The 15,227-nt window shown below is 35.0% G+C and overlaps 1 protein-coding gene across 1 annotated transcript in view; it reads right to left on the bottom strand.

Annotated features, from left to right (window-relative positions):
• Nucleotides 1–5,568: 5,568 nt before the first annotated feature.
• PDCD-5 (programmed cell death 5) overlaps nt 5,569–15,227 on the bottom strand; it is a 44,949-nt gene continuing 35,290 nt past the window's right edge. Inside the window, exon 5 of the mRNA XM_090382846.1 lies at nt 5,569–5,931. Within this exon, the coding sequence (XP_090238972.1) occupies nt 5,884–5,931 (48 nt within the window). The 3' untranslated portion in view covers nt 5,569–5,883. The remainder of the gene's footprint in view (nt 5,932–15,227) is intronic.

The following is a 15,227-nucleotide window of genomic DNA, read 5'->3' as shown; positions in this document are numbered from 1 at the left end:
TTGATCTTTTTCTCACAAACAACCCTTCTAAGTACATGGTCAAAGTAAGTGTTCCTTTAGGCATCTGAGAGCACAACTTGGTGATTGTCTCTTCTCCAACTGAGCCTTTATCTCATGGCTATTCCCAACCTTGTATTGTTTGGCATTACACGAATGCAAAATGGGATGACCTGCAAGATTTCTTTTCTTCTTTTCCTTGGTCAGATTACTATTTCAAAACTTCTGATGTCAATGTTTGCTCAAATCGTATCAGTGAAATTATTCTTATAGGAATAGAATCCTTTATTCCACACTCCACTTTAAAATCTTGTCCTTTATCTAAACCTTGGTTTTCCAATAAATGTGCTAAGGCTGTTCAAGAGAAGAATGTTGCATATCGTAATTGGCTTGTTTCCAATTCTTCAGTTTCGTTTTCTGCCTACAACAAAGCTCGCAACAATTGTAAAGCAGTTATTAATCAGTCCAAACTAGATTTTGAACAGGCTAAGAGTAGAAAACTTGCTTCTTGTCCTAATGGTAGCCGAGCATTCTGGTCTCTTGTCAAAGCTATTGGCCAGAACTTTTGCCCATCTTTGCTCCCACCTCTGTCAAAACCAGCTGGTTCTGTTGTCACTTCAGCCAAGATTAAAGCTTGGCTGAAGTGATAACAGATTAGCATCCCATTTTTCTTCCAACTCGTGTATTAATGATCTTTGTAAAACACCTCCCACCATTCCCAACATGCTCCATTCAATGCCTCCTGTGGTCTTCCATCAAAAGGATTTCAGGATTTTGAGGAATCTTGATGCTAAGAAAGCTCCAGGTCCTGATGGTATTTCTCCACGTGTTCTCAAAACCTGTGCTCCTAAACCTACTCCTGTTTTTTCCTTCTGTTTAGGTGTTTTTCCTTCTGCTTAGCAGTTTCCTCATATCCAGCCAGTTCCTAAAAAGGGTGATAAATCGCTCATATCCAATTATCGTCGTATTGCAATTACTTCTACTCTTTCTAAAGTACTAGAGAACTCAATTAACCACATACTCAAACTACCTAGAAACATTCCGCCTGACCAACGATTGCCAGCATGGTTTCCATCAGTGTTGATCCACTGGTGATATTCTGTCTTACGTTACCCATTTATGGACAAATTCAATGGAAAACTTCTGTGAAACACAAGCAGTTGCTCTTGACATCTCAAAGGCTTCCGATCGTGTTTGGCATAAAGGTCTTCTAAACAAGCTTCCATCTTATGGTTTGCCAACTGTTTTTTGTAATTGGTTATCCAGTTTTCCTCTGATCACTCACTGAGGGTGATGGTAGATGGATCTGTCTTTTAACTTCTCCATTAATGCTGGTGTCCCCCAAGGTTCAGTTCTTTCCCCCACTCTTTTCCTCTTGTATATTAATTTTTCCTCTTCCATTGACTGGAAATCCTATCCATAGTTTTGCTGTTGACAGCACATTGCATTCCACTTTCCATTTTGAGAAACCTTGCCCTGCTCAATCAGCTACAACTTCTCAAATATCCGCTACCAATTCCTTAAATGCCGATCTTCAAGTAATTCTCCAGTGGGGCAAAGACAACTTAGTTAATTTCAATCCTTCTAAAACTCAGTCTTCTCTTATATCTCGCAAAAAGGATCCTTCTGCTCCTATGCTTATCTTTGGTGACACTCCGATTTCTAGGAAAAATGATATCTCTTTTGGGGATTACCCTGATTTCGAATCTCTCTTGGCACAAGCACATTACAATTATTGCTTCCTCTGCATCTAAAAAACTTGGTTTTCTCTTTCGCTCTAGGCGTTACTTTTCTTCAAACAGATGTTCACTCTCTACAAATCGTAAATCTACCTTACCATGGAATACTGTTCCCACATCTCAGGTGGTGCCCCCAAAACCTCTCTCAGGCTTTAGATTTCATTCAGAAGAGGGCAATTAAATTAATTAATGATTAATTTCTAACAGAGTCTCTCCACTCGCTGTTTCATAGACGTACTGCTTCTGTTGCATGCCTTTTCTACAGATACTTCCATGGGCACTGTTCTTCTGAATTGTCTTCTATAATTCCTGCTCTCTCTCTTTCAGAACAGTCCAAATGCATGCCGCCACCATCCGATATCCATTTACCGTCCAACTTCAAACTCACAGAACCAAATTTTCATCTTCCTTGTTTATTCATTCAACTTCCGTTTTCTGGAACAACCTTCGTTCATATATATTTCCTGAAAATTAGTCTACAGAAGTTCAAGTCTAATGTCTAATGTCAACAAATATCTTCTTTCTTCTTCTCACCCTCCAACCCAAGCACTGTACTAAGTTGTTGTTGTTGTTGTTGTTGTTTGGTTTTTAGGAGCATTAGCAACTAAGGCCATATTCCTCAGGGGATATGCGGTGGTCATTCCCTGACCTTTCCACATCCTCCGTATTTGGTGGTCACGGGCTTGAATCCCGGTCTGACCAAGAAGCGTGTGCTACACACTGCTGCTCCTGCCCACCAGGCTACGGAGGTGCCACGGTACTAAGTACTATAGGTTCTAATACCTCTTGTGTTTTCGGTTTACATAAAAAAAAATAATAACAATGTATTACGCTATCTAGTTTTACGTTATACTTTACGATATCTAGTTTACGATATATGTTACGCTATTCTGTATCGACCTATCACAATGCTGGCAAGTTTCGAACAGTGTAGGTTTTACCAATACTAAGTAATAATCCACAAAATCTCTAAATTCAAAATAAACTAAATATCATAACTAGGAATACGAAGCTACTTCTAGAAAATAAATTAATATGCCAATTAAGTCAATAAAAATGGCAAAAATTTAAGGAAAACTATTCGCTGGAGCCATAAAAACTTCACCCGCACAGAGCTAATCTCGTCCCCAATTCTCTTTATTAATATTTATTGTTTTAGTAGAAGAATTGAGGTTACTGCATTCTTCATTAGTTGTGAATATTTGATAATACAATTTAATAAGCTTTTAACCAATAAATTAATTTCTTTTTAATGTTTTAGATAAATACAACTAAATTTATAGCTTTTGTCTATTAAACCAATTTTATTTAGAGCACCTTTGTTTCAGCTAACTTAATGTGAACTTACAAATTAATGAACTGTACATAGGACCATTTGAAACACAGATTTAATATGAACAGCAGTATACGTTGCATTCTTTATGGTTTGGAGAAAATTATTTTAAAATATATTCGACATAATTAGAAATATTGGACACTAATTGGACATCGAAGAAGGAAGAAGAGGGATAAAGCGTCACCTTATGAATAAATTCATTGACTGTAGATATAACTACTGGTGCAAATCTAATGAATATATATCCGTTTATATACACAGATGACCTCTGGAAACTGGGCAAAAACCTGTTGTAATCAGCCTTCTGCACAGAGTGGGGCTCTGCTGTAGTCACTTTTCCTCTTCAAGAGCATCTTGTGGGATGCATTATGACTCTTCCTATGATTAAAGCCAGCCCCTTTCAAAATCGGCCATGTGGTAGGCAATGGCATACCACCACATTATCTGATGCCACAGAGACCATAACAAAATCAACTCCAAAAACTGCTGTTAAAGGAAGAACTGCAACTAAGCGGAAGAATGGGATCAGTGAACTTTTGGGCATGAAATTTTGTGATGCTGCTCATATAGCATATGATCGATGCAGTTGGAGGATTTTGTTGGTGGCCACAACAGCTCCTCAGGGAACTATGTGACTGGAAGAAGATACATATCACAGCTAGCAAAAATCAGAGAAAATCTACAGCAAAAACTCGTTAGTAATATGAAAGTGCCCAATGTTTTTTTCCACCTGAAAAAATCACAACAGTATATAAGATGAAATGTTAAACAATGTGTTCATTGGCTGCTTGTAATCCGTACAGTATACAGGAAATCAATAATTTTATCCCTTAAATATTAACACATGTTCACAGCAAGCATTGCTAGTAGCCAAAAGAAGTTGATAAAACTCAATTTGGTAAATCTTTTTTCAACAATACTGAACTCATTGGTAAAAGCTTTACCAATGCATCCTCAAATATAGTGTTTCATAATATGTGGACCTATTTTCAGGATCTATTCAGACCCGATAACAATGAAAATGTTTATATAAATGTGTGTCCAATTCTGAACAGTTACAGAACCGCAACTTGTCTTAATATAAAGACAAACATGGTTGTTTCCAAGACTATTATATTAAAAAAAAAACACTAAATATACTAAATGCAAAGTAATGCTACAATTAGAGTTATATCTATCAAGGTGCGATTCTGCTACATCAGTACCAAGATACCCTAATAATTAAAATAAAAATAAAATTATAACAAAAATAAAAAGCACTCATCCTCAGCAGAGCAGAGCAAATTCACTTCTCACTCAAGGAGACACATCCTTATACCCACCAAAGTATGAGTGTCACTTTCATAGCAAATAAATGAAATAAGATTAGGCGACTCACATGTATCACTTCTTCTAAGGGGACAATGGCACTTGAAACACTAAAAAAAATCATATTTCAGTTGTTAACTGCTATTCAGCAAAATGTAAACAGACGTTCCTATACAATCTGAACACAAACAGAAAATAACAAACTAAACTCAAAATTTTAACATATGCCATGGCAACCATCCTCTATAGTTATATAAGTAACAAAACAAATGAAATGCAAATTTAAAAATTGACCTAGCCAATTGATGTGTCTAAACCAAAGGAAATATACATGTTAACAATGAAAACTAAATAATAATAAACAGAATTAAATAAATATATCAATTACAATCAAGTAATTAAAGCAAACCACATGACAGAATAAGTTGAAATATAAAAAACTAAGGGTAGTAGGGGACTAAGAGCATTCAAACTAAGGAAGAAAGAGTGGTACAAACAGAATATACAAATCAAAGGGGGAAGGAATGAAATAAAATAAAATGCAATGGACCAATATTATGTCCATTCAAAAGTAACTTTAATATAAAGACAAATATTGCATATCTCAAGATTATCATTGAAAAAGAAACACTAAATAAACTAACATGCCAAATTACTGCTCTAATTCAGGTCACACCTGGGCAAGGTGCAATTTAGTCACTGAATAATGAGATACCTTAATACATTCAAATTAAATCATAAAAATAAGAAAAAAGCAAAGTAGCTGGGGGAACGTGATTTCTATGATCTAGTTTGTCTTGAGTTGTTTAACAATTCAGAGTATTGTCTTCATACAGACCAGGAAATTTACTACCTTTCATAATTATAGTGTTGGTAGTATATTTACATCACTGATACACATCATATGGCAATGGTTGGTGGTGGTGCCACCAAGGTTGTGAGCCAGGATTTCTTCATTCACCATAATTTCTTTTTTAGATAAAAGTAAACTGAACAACTATTCAATCTGTTCAGTTCCCACAGTTCACTAAATATCTGACATTAGCATATAACATTTCTCACAATGAAAGAATGAAGAATGTTTTAAAGCAAATTTAAAACAAGCAAGATGTTTTGTAGGATAAAAACAATGCTATCCATAATTAGATACAAAAACAATATTTTAACCCTATAATAAACACCAAAAACAAAAAAAGCATGTCATTTATTCTCTACAAGAAAAAAATTTATTACAGGTTTGCTTTTGTAAAAAAAGTCATCCACAGGCATGCAAAATGAGAAAAAAAGTGCAAAAAAACCCAAACAAAAAACTTCACTGATTGGCAATTCAAACAATCCTATAAAGTTGAAAAATTCAAACTTAAGGCTGTGCTTTAGCATCTTTTTTTTTTTCCATTTCACACAAAGTTCATAATATGGCAGGATGGTGAGCACAATGTGGCTCATGTAACATACTCCTTTGCCATCTTGTTTCTCTAACCATGAAAATCAGAAAAGAATATTTCAGTTGTCTTCATCAGAGTCATCCAGAGCTGCTCTTCTTCTATCAAACTTAAAAAAAGGAAAAAATATATATAAATAAATATATTTATTTATGTATATCTACAACTCATTTATAAAGGTTAAAGTAATCATAACTGACACAACATAATGGAAGGCAACATAAAACAGTACAAGACAAGACTAATGACACTGAACTAATAATTGAACATTATATCCATCTGTGAAAAAGGAATATATGCATAAAACTAATAAAGAGGTAATATAGGTAGAGCTGTGCGTGCGCGTGCGTGTGCTCACAAAAGAATAGAGTTCTCCATTAAAAAATAATTATAATTTGTTTATTTTTTATTATGCTTTGTACATTATTTTAGCTCATGGAACATATATCTGGCTACTTACTGGCTCACATAGCTTATATATTACTTCTCTATTAGCTTCATGCATATACATATAATTAAAATCATATATGCATATATATATAATTAATTACAAAATTATAGTGCACTTGCAAGAAATAAGAACATTTTATTATTACCCCTGTACACAAAGCTTACAGGCATTAAGATAAATAATCAGGCAACAATAATATAACACGTACAATAATATACAATAATATAACATAACTTAAAAAATATATATATAAAAACAAATGGTTTGCATAGAACAAATAAAATACCTAAAAGGGAAAGCCAACTTAAGCAATTTCTCACATTTAAAGAAAATATGAAAAAAATAATAAAAAATTAGGATAAGAATAAGTTGAACAAAAGAAATATAGAAGATCATTGATAAAATTTGAAAAGAAAGAAAAATAACAGCATAAATATAATCTAATAAATAAGAACCAATTTAGAAGAGAATAAACAAAATATACAGTAGTAATACATGGCAAAAATATAGCTGCGTTCCTCTTAACTGTAGCAACATATATATATATATAACAATTTTTTAGTTAATTATAATACCAACTAGATAAATTGGAAAATTTAGCATAAAAGTATTAGTGGTGAAAACTATACTCATTAGTTCAAAGGGCCAAGTTTAGGTAACCTAAGTTGGACTTCTTTGTTGTACCCTATAAATAAACACATATAATAAAATAAAAATAAAATGAAATTGTAAAATTAAAATGATAATATAGCTAATTATAGATATATGGATACATTGAATTTTATTTTATTTATAGGGTACAACAAAGAAGTCCAACTTAGGTTACCTAAACTTGGCCCTTTGAATTAACGAGTATAGTTTTCTCCCCTAATACTTTTATGCTAAATTCTCCAATTTATCTAGTTGGTATTATAATTAACTAAAAAATTATTATTAATTTTCACTGCTATCTGTTGGGCTAGCATTTATTCTGCCAGTTTTCTGCTAAATTTAAGGTATATTAAAGTAATCCTCTTGCTCAGAATAATCACCTGAGAGGGCATAAATTCAGATTGAGGAAAGACAGATGTAGGATAGATGTGCGGAAATTTGCCTTTAGCCAGCGGGTAGTTGGTTGGTGGAACAGACTTCCATCCCTTCTTGTGGAAGTTGATAGCCTAAATAAATTTAAGGCTCAGCTGGACAGGTATTTCGAATGAATGGAGGGGTGAAGTGGAAGTGGTTTTTTTTTTTGTTCTTTTTTTTTGGCTGATGCTGGCATAAGCTTGCTTTCTTGCATCATATGCCTCTACTAATGCTAATGCTAATTAAGCCAATTTGATTATATATTCACATTAAATTCTCAGTATATTTGAAAATAGAAGAACTGGCAAATTGCAAACAGAAACAGATAGCCTCGGCTAATTATTGTTGTTATTTGGTTTTTTTTTTTTTTTTAGGAGCATTAGCAACTAAGGCCATATTGCTCCGGGGATATGTGGTGGTCATTCTCTGACCTTTCCGCATCCTCTGTATTTGGTGGGCACGGGCTCGAACCCCGGTCTAATCAAGAAGCGTGTACTGCTGCTCCTGCCCACCTGGCTACGGAGGCGCCAGCTAATTATTGATGGGATATATTGAGTGGAGTTAGCCCTAGTTAACGTTCCATTCAATGTATCCATATATCCATAATTAGCTATATTATCATTTTATTTTTATTTTACCATATGTGTTTATTTATAGGGTACAACAAAGAAGTCCAACCTGGCCCATTGAACTAATGAGTATAGTTTTCACCCCTAATACTTTTATGCTAAATTCTCCAACTTATCTAGTTGGTATTATAATTAACTAAAAAATTGTTATACACAGACAGATGTAATGTACAATCATAAATTTGATGGCATTAATCTGTTCTGCCACTCTCTTTTTCTATTTCTTATATTCTTTTACATAACTTCATATATATATATATATATATTTTTTTTTATGATGATGGTTAATATGATGGTAGTTTAACATTGACAAATGCAAAGTACTGCATATGGGTGGCAGTAACCCCAGAGTAATGTATCAACTTGGCTGGTTCAGCATAAGCCTCAGGCTTCCTTGCACCATACGGCTAATAATAATTACTGTGTGGCAATACACCCAGGGTGGTAGGGGAATGAAAAGGACCTGGGGGTAATTGTGGAGTCAGGTATGAAGTTTTCTGGGCAGTGCAGACGGTCTGCAAGAGTAGCTCATGGTGTCTTATCAATGATATACAGGAATTTTTCTAACAGGGATAAGGATGTGATTATTCCCTTGTATAAGGCAATGGTCAGGCCACACCTTGAGTACAGAGAAGGGCAACAAGATTAGTGAATGGAACAAAGGGTTGCTCTTATGAAGAAAGGCACCTACAAGGTGATCTGACTGAGGTGCATAAGGCCTTGAATGGTTTGAGCAAGCTGATTCTTCCTCTTGCCCAAATTAATCGCTGCAGGGACATAAATTCAAATTGAGGAAAGACAGTTATAGAATATATGTGTGGAAATTTGCCTTTAGCCAGCGGATGGTTGAGTTCTGGAACAAACTTTCATCTGTCGTTGTAGAAGTGGAAAGCTTAAATAAATTCAAGGCAGAACTAGACAAACATTTGGAGCGAATGGATGGGTGAAATGGGAAGGGTTTTTTTTTTTTTTTTGGCTGACTGTATAAGCTTGCTTTCTTGCATCATACGCCTCTATTAATGCTAATATACATATATTACAACATCTATATAGTGTACATTAATATACACTATATAGACTCATTGATCACTGAACTGTGACACCCCATTCGTAATGATTTGTTTATTTTTTTTTATTTGGTAGTTGTTGGCGCATCGGCTTCTGTGGCCATATTGCACCTCCCAAGGTTTTTGCAGTACTTTGATCCAAGCCCGAGGCGGGAATCGAACCCGCGACCTTTGGGTTGCCAGGCAGGTACTTTACCCACTCAGCTAGCCCGGTCGGCCCATTCGTAATGAATTATGCTGCATCACTTGCAGAATAAAATACCAAATGGCTTTGTATCCTAGAGTAGTGATAATTTACATCTGGGAAAACAAAGGTATGGTGCAAAACAAAGTGATAAAATAACAGTTATTGCATGTAGTAGAGCATAACAGAGCTTCAAAAGGGTATGACTGGCACTTTAAATCAGAAATGGCATGTCTTGTCAGTTGACACAGCAAACTAAGCTTAAGGTGTGCAAAGAATGGTGTCAAAGCAGCTTTTTTTTTTTTTTTTTTTATGAAAACCCCAAACACGAGAGATATTAGAACCTATAGTACTTATTACAGCATTTGGGTTGGAGGTTGAGAAGACAAAAAGAAGATATTTGTTGACATTAGACGAACTTCTGTAGACAGTAATTTTCAGGAAATACATACGAAGAAAGGTTGTTCCAGAAAACAGCAGTTGAATTAATAAACAAGGATGATGAAAAGTTGGTTATGTGAGTTTGAAGTTTGACAGTAAATGGATGTTGGCTGGTGGCGGCACGTGTTCAGACTGTTTTGAAAGATAGAGCGGGAATAATAAGAAGCCAATTCAGAAGAACGGTGCCCATGGAAGTATCTGTAGAAAAGGCATGCAGCAGAAACAGTACGTCTATGAGACAGCGAGTGAAGAGACTCTGTTAGAGAGGAGTCATTAATTAACCAAACTGCCCTATTCTGAATGGAATCTAGAAGCCTGAGAGAGGTTTTGGGGGCACTAACCCAGATGTGGGAACAATATTCCATGGTAGAGTGGATTTGCGATTTGTACAGAGTGAACAGCTGTTTGGAAGAAAAAGTAACGCCGAGAGCGAAAGAGAAAACCAAGTTTTTTAGATGCAGAAGAAGCAATATTTATAATGTGCGTGTGCCAGGAGAGATTAGAGTCAGGGTAATCCCCAAAAGAGATATATCATTTTACCTAAAAATCGGAGTGTCACCAAAGATAAGCATAGGAGCAGAAGAATCCTTTTTGCGAGATAGTAGTAGTAGTGGCAAGTGATGCAAGAAAGCAAGTGTATGAGCTTATGCAGGTGGTAGATGACTTTCATCAACCGGTGAAATACCACCACTTTGCTTATTGGAGGCTTGAAGTGGTGAAACCCATGTTTAGTCTCTAGAGCAAAGTTTCCGGCATCCAATTACCGGCTAATTGTACTGTAGTACAATTAGCCGGTAATTGGAATGCTGGTGATGGGATTAACGTGTCACAACACAGTGTATCGAACCCTGCTGAAAATGGTGCTGTGTATCTGCAGGTGCTCCGAGGGCCCATGCTAACCACTGTTCACCGGCGACAGCACCTACAATGGGCATGGAGTATCGAAACTGGACCTTGAGTGATTGGAAGGATGTCATCTGGTCTGATGAATCATGTTTCCTGTTGAACCATGTGGACAGCCGGGTACGTGTGCGTCGTTTACCTGGGGAGTGATGATGTTTGGATGCACCATGGGACAAAAACAAGCCGGTGGTGGCAGTTTCATGCTTTGAGCAACGTTCTACTGGGATACTCTGGATTCAGTCATCCATGTGCCAGGCACTCTGACGTCTACCACCTACCTAAACATCATTGCTGACCAGGTACACCCTTTCATAGCAACGGTCTTCCTCTCTGGCGGTGCTGTCTTTCAAGATAATGCGCCATGCCACAACACCCGGATTGTTCGAGACTGGTTCGTAGAACATGAGGAAGACTTCCAGGTATTGCCCTGGCCTTAAAATTCCCCAGAAATCAATCCCATTAAGCATCTGTGGTTTGTGTTGGAACTGCAACTCTAATCTGCGGCATCTCAACCACAGACCTTACAGGAGTTAAGGATCTGTTGTTATGTGTTGGTACCAGATACCATAAGACACATTTAAAAATCTTGTAGCATCCATGCCTCAGCGGGTACAAGCTCTTTTAGCTGCACGTGTAGGACCAACGTCATATTAGGTAGGTGGTCATAATGTTTTGGCTCATCGAGGTGTGTGTGTGTGTGTTTCTTTCATAGACAATGAAAAAATAATTACTCTATGTAAACAAAATCAATATACAAGAATTGGTTCAGTAATATATTCATATTTCTCTTATTGCCCAATTTATGTGAACTTATCCCACTTTTATACATACATCCCCTAGAAGGGATAACCTTCTGTTCAGCTGCAATATATGACACTCATATCATATATGATATGAGAATCACTGCTGGCAAGCAGTTGCGGGTAGCACGTGGTAGCTGCATTAAGAAGTACATAGAATATACTCAAATTTGTCATTCTCTCAAAGTCTCTAGGTTTTTTTTTTTTTTTTTCCCTTGCAATGCACATGTGTTATGGTAAGTAAATGTGGTAGTGAATAGTAGTTCAGAGGTAGATAGCCCCACTGCCCTTGTCTGTGTCAGTTTCTGGCCAAAAGCCAGATGTCTGTGGTCTCACATCCCTTATTTTTCAAGCCTTACTCCCTATCCCCTCATTTCTGAAGGTAAAATTGAAATTCGAAGGAAAGAGATTTAACCATATTTTGGGATTCATAAAAAATTGCAGATTTTATAATTTGATAAATATGATAAAAGAATTTTAGATGGATATTCTCCGAACAATGGCCGAATCATAGGACTTGCATTAAATTTAAAGAGAGAGTACTTTTATATAAGTATTAATTAAAGATAAATTGGTGTAAGGAAGCTAGGTTCATTTAGAATTATGCCAGGAAAAAAAAAAAAAAAAGACAAACTAGTTTCAACTAGGTGTTTTTAACCCTCCCTTAAAATTTCCATAAATTCTATTTCTATCAGATTAGAAGGAAGCAGCTGTCCTTGGGTTAAAAGAAAATTCTCTCCTATTTAATCCACAACTACACCTCGTTAATTTAAATACATGACCCCTAGAGTTTGTGTCACCTAAAAATAGAAGAGGTTTCCTATTATTTAGTTTACTCAAACCCACAAAAAGCCTTAACTCACACAGATGTCTGTTCTTGAAACTTTGCAGACCATAAAAATAGTCTTTCTCTGTAGGAATACTTTATAAGTAGTCTTGCTACTCTTTGCTGAACCTATTCCAGATGATCCATATTCTTACCTTTTAATTACAGCTCCAAGACAGAAATAAATTTCAAGTTTTTGGAACCGTAATTAAAATATTGCCTAATCAACATTTTATATAAACAAATAATCATCTCTTTGTTCCTATGCAAAATTCTTATAGATCATAGATAAAACAATTTTAAAAATGATAATATGCTGTCTTTTCAGCACTGTTATGAGAATTTTGCATCAGACTGAACAATTACTCTTACGTATTTTTTGTTATTGACCATCTTAAAAGTTTGCTGCTTCCCAAGTAAAAATAATCTGGGATTACTATTTACCCAAATGTAGAAACTTACATTACCCAGTAATGTAATTTAACAGTCATTTCTGAGACAAACTAAATAATTTATCTTGAAGGAGAAAGTGGGGAGTACTAAGGTTTAATCAAACAATGCTTATTAGAAACAGCTTTATATCATTTACTATATACATTCAAATCTCAACAGACACCAGCACTGTCAATAACAATTTTCAATCTCTAACTGCTAAATTTTCCACTAAATGTGAAGAACACTGTAACACTGCCAGTCAGTGTTGGTGTTACCATTTATGAAGCCCAAACCAGCATACTGACAACACCCCTTTAGTGAGTGCTATAGTTTGTCAAACCCTATTGACCCCATCACCAATACATGTGACCCCCCCCACTTAACGCTGATAATTTGTTCCGGAAAAACAGAGCGCTAAGTGAATCCACGTTAAGCGAGCGCCACATTCCCATAAGGTAACATAAATTCATGTATTTGTGAGTTGCAGTCGGTGCCATAGGATATTTCCTAATCAATAATAAATGGTAGCGAAAAGATGCACAAATGTCAGGTCAAAATATTTAATATTCAAATATTTGTACATATAAAATATTGTGCATTACATATGTATATAATTATGTGTTAACTACTTATGTATCAAAATTAAACTTAATTTTTTCAATTAAAATCATGAATTTAATCATGAAAAATGTGTCGATTTTGGATTGTACTTTGGCTCTCTTCCTGGTAAACTAAAGGGTTTTAATTTCGGTTGACTTTATTGTTGTGTGGTAATACTGCAGGGATTTTTCCTTTGCCGCTTTGAAACCTGGCATGTTTTTTGCTTCTTTCAACATGAAACTTCTTTTAGGCATTAGTTTCCAAAAAAGTTCTGCTTCATCTGTTAAAAACTTGATAAGTATAACACACAATACCCCTCTTCAATAATTTTAACAAGTTCTTTTTTGAAAGTTTCGGCTCCTTGATCTGCACTTGCGGGGCTTCTCCCTGGATTTTAAATCTGTTCAACTAGCCCTTACAAGTTTTAAATGGTTACAAATTTTTTTTTTTTTTTTTTAGGTGAGCTTTCTTCAGATCATCAATATAGGCTAATCTCTCTCTTTTTTTTTTATAATATTTAACTTAACTGAATTCTGCGTTGGATATTATCTTCAATAAAATTAGTTAAAGTCTCTCCATTTCAATCCTAATAGCTGGCCTAGCCCTAGTTGCTTGCAGTGGAACAGCTGTCTTTCCTGCTGCTAAAATTAATTCTTTATTTTTATAATTGTTCTTACAGTTAAACCTGTCAGTCCTAAATTATGGCAAACATTCGCTTGTCATTTACCAGAATCGATTCGCTTCAAAACATCTAATTTAATTTTCAAATTCAGTCTTTCTTATATTTGTAGCCTTCATACTGCTTTCAGACTTCATTGCTTTTTCATTCTTATCAGCCATTATTAACTCTTCGAAAATGTAACTGTGTTGGTTGCAATAATTACGATAAAATGTTCGAGTAAACAGTCCATTACGCACGATGTCTAATACTGTACTGAGTGATGACTAGACTTCAGATAAATGCATATAACGTAAATATTACAAGCAATATACTTGATCGTTTTTTAAAATGTTGATCTTGGAACTACATAACAAGTTACTGTACTGCAATTAAATTAGCGTGCAAGAAAATTTCACTGAGCATGGGAAAATTTCTCAAGTCGGCGTGGGAAATGTTTTAATGCTGTTTTGCTATTCATTTTCAAGCTATCGACTCCATCAGATGAAATGTGTTCATTAAATATGCCAAAAATGCAATCTGTATGCTGGTAAAAGAGCGTTATAGTGATTTGTGACAGTGTTATAGTCAGATACATGTTTATAATATAAAAAAAGTTATAGGGAATCAGTGTAAAGCAAACCGCGTTATGAGGGCCTGCTGTACTATCACTTGCAAAGATAAACTACTTGGCTCACTCTTTTTTTTTTTTTTTTTTGGAATTAGTAATTCCTTTCTCTGTTACATTTTCATATTTTCTTTAGGAAGTACCCAAGGGTACTTCCTAAAAATTCAGCATTTTCACAAATTTTTGGCAAAAATTTGGTTAAAAAAAAAAAAAGCCACCAATGTATACATACACATGCAGAAGAGTAGTTAGGTTACAGACACACAAACTCATCTACACTGGTTTGTTCTTGACTAAACCATCACAATGTATTTCCTATCTGACTGTGAATTTATAGTTAAAAAAATACAGCTAGGTCGCGATTAGTGTGACTAATGAATCCCACGAAGTAGTCGCATTATTCGAATTCACACTAATCAAAGTTATAAGTATGTGTAAAATACGGTAATTGGTTCCAGCTCAACAGAAGTACGTAATGAAAAATTTTGAAAAATTTTTCTATGTTTATTAACGAAATATTGCAATAAAGAATAAAAAGAATATACTTATAATTTAAATTTATTATTAACAAAATCATATAGTACTGTAATTATAGAAAGCAAAATAAAAACAAAAAAAAAATTTCTAAATATCATTCCTAAAGGTAAGCTTACACTGACGAAAACATCTTTATTTTCTTTTGAAATATATTAGCAGCGTAGACTGAACTGTTCTCTCC

Source organism: Mastigoproctus giganteus, chromosome 10 (assembly GCF_048544385.1).
Source record: "Mastigoproctus giganteus isolate SK-2022 chromosome 10, ASM4854438v1, whole genome shotgun sequence".
Taxonomy (NCBI): Eukaryota; Metazoa; Arthropoda; class Arachnida; order Uropygi; family Thelyphonidae; genus Mastigoproctus; species Mastigoproctus giganteus.
Note: the sequence above shows the minus strand (reverse complement) of the source record. Positions and strands in the feature narration are given on the sequence as shown.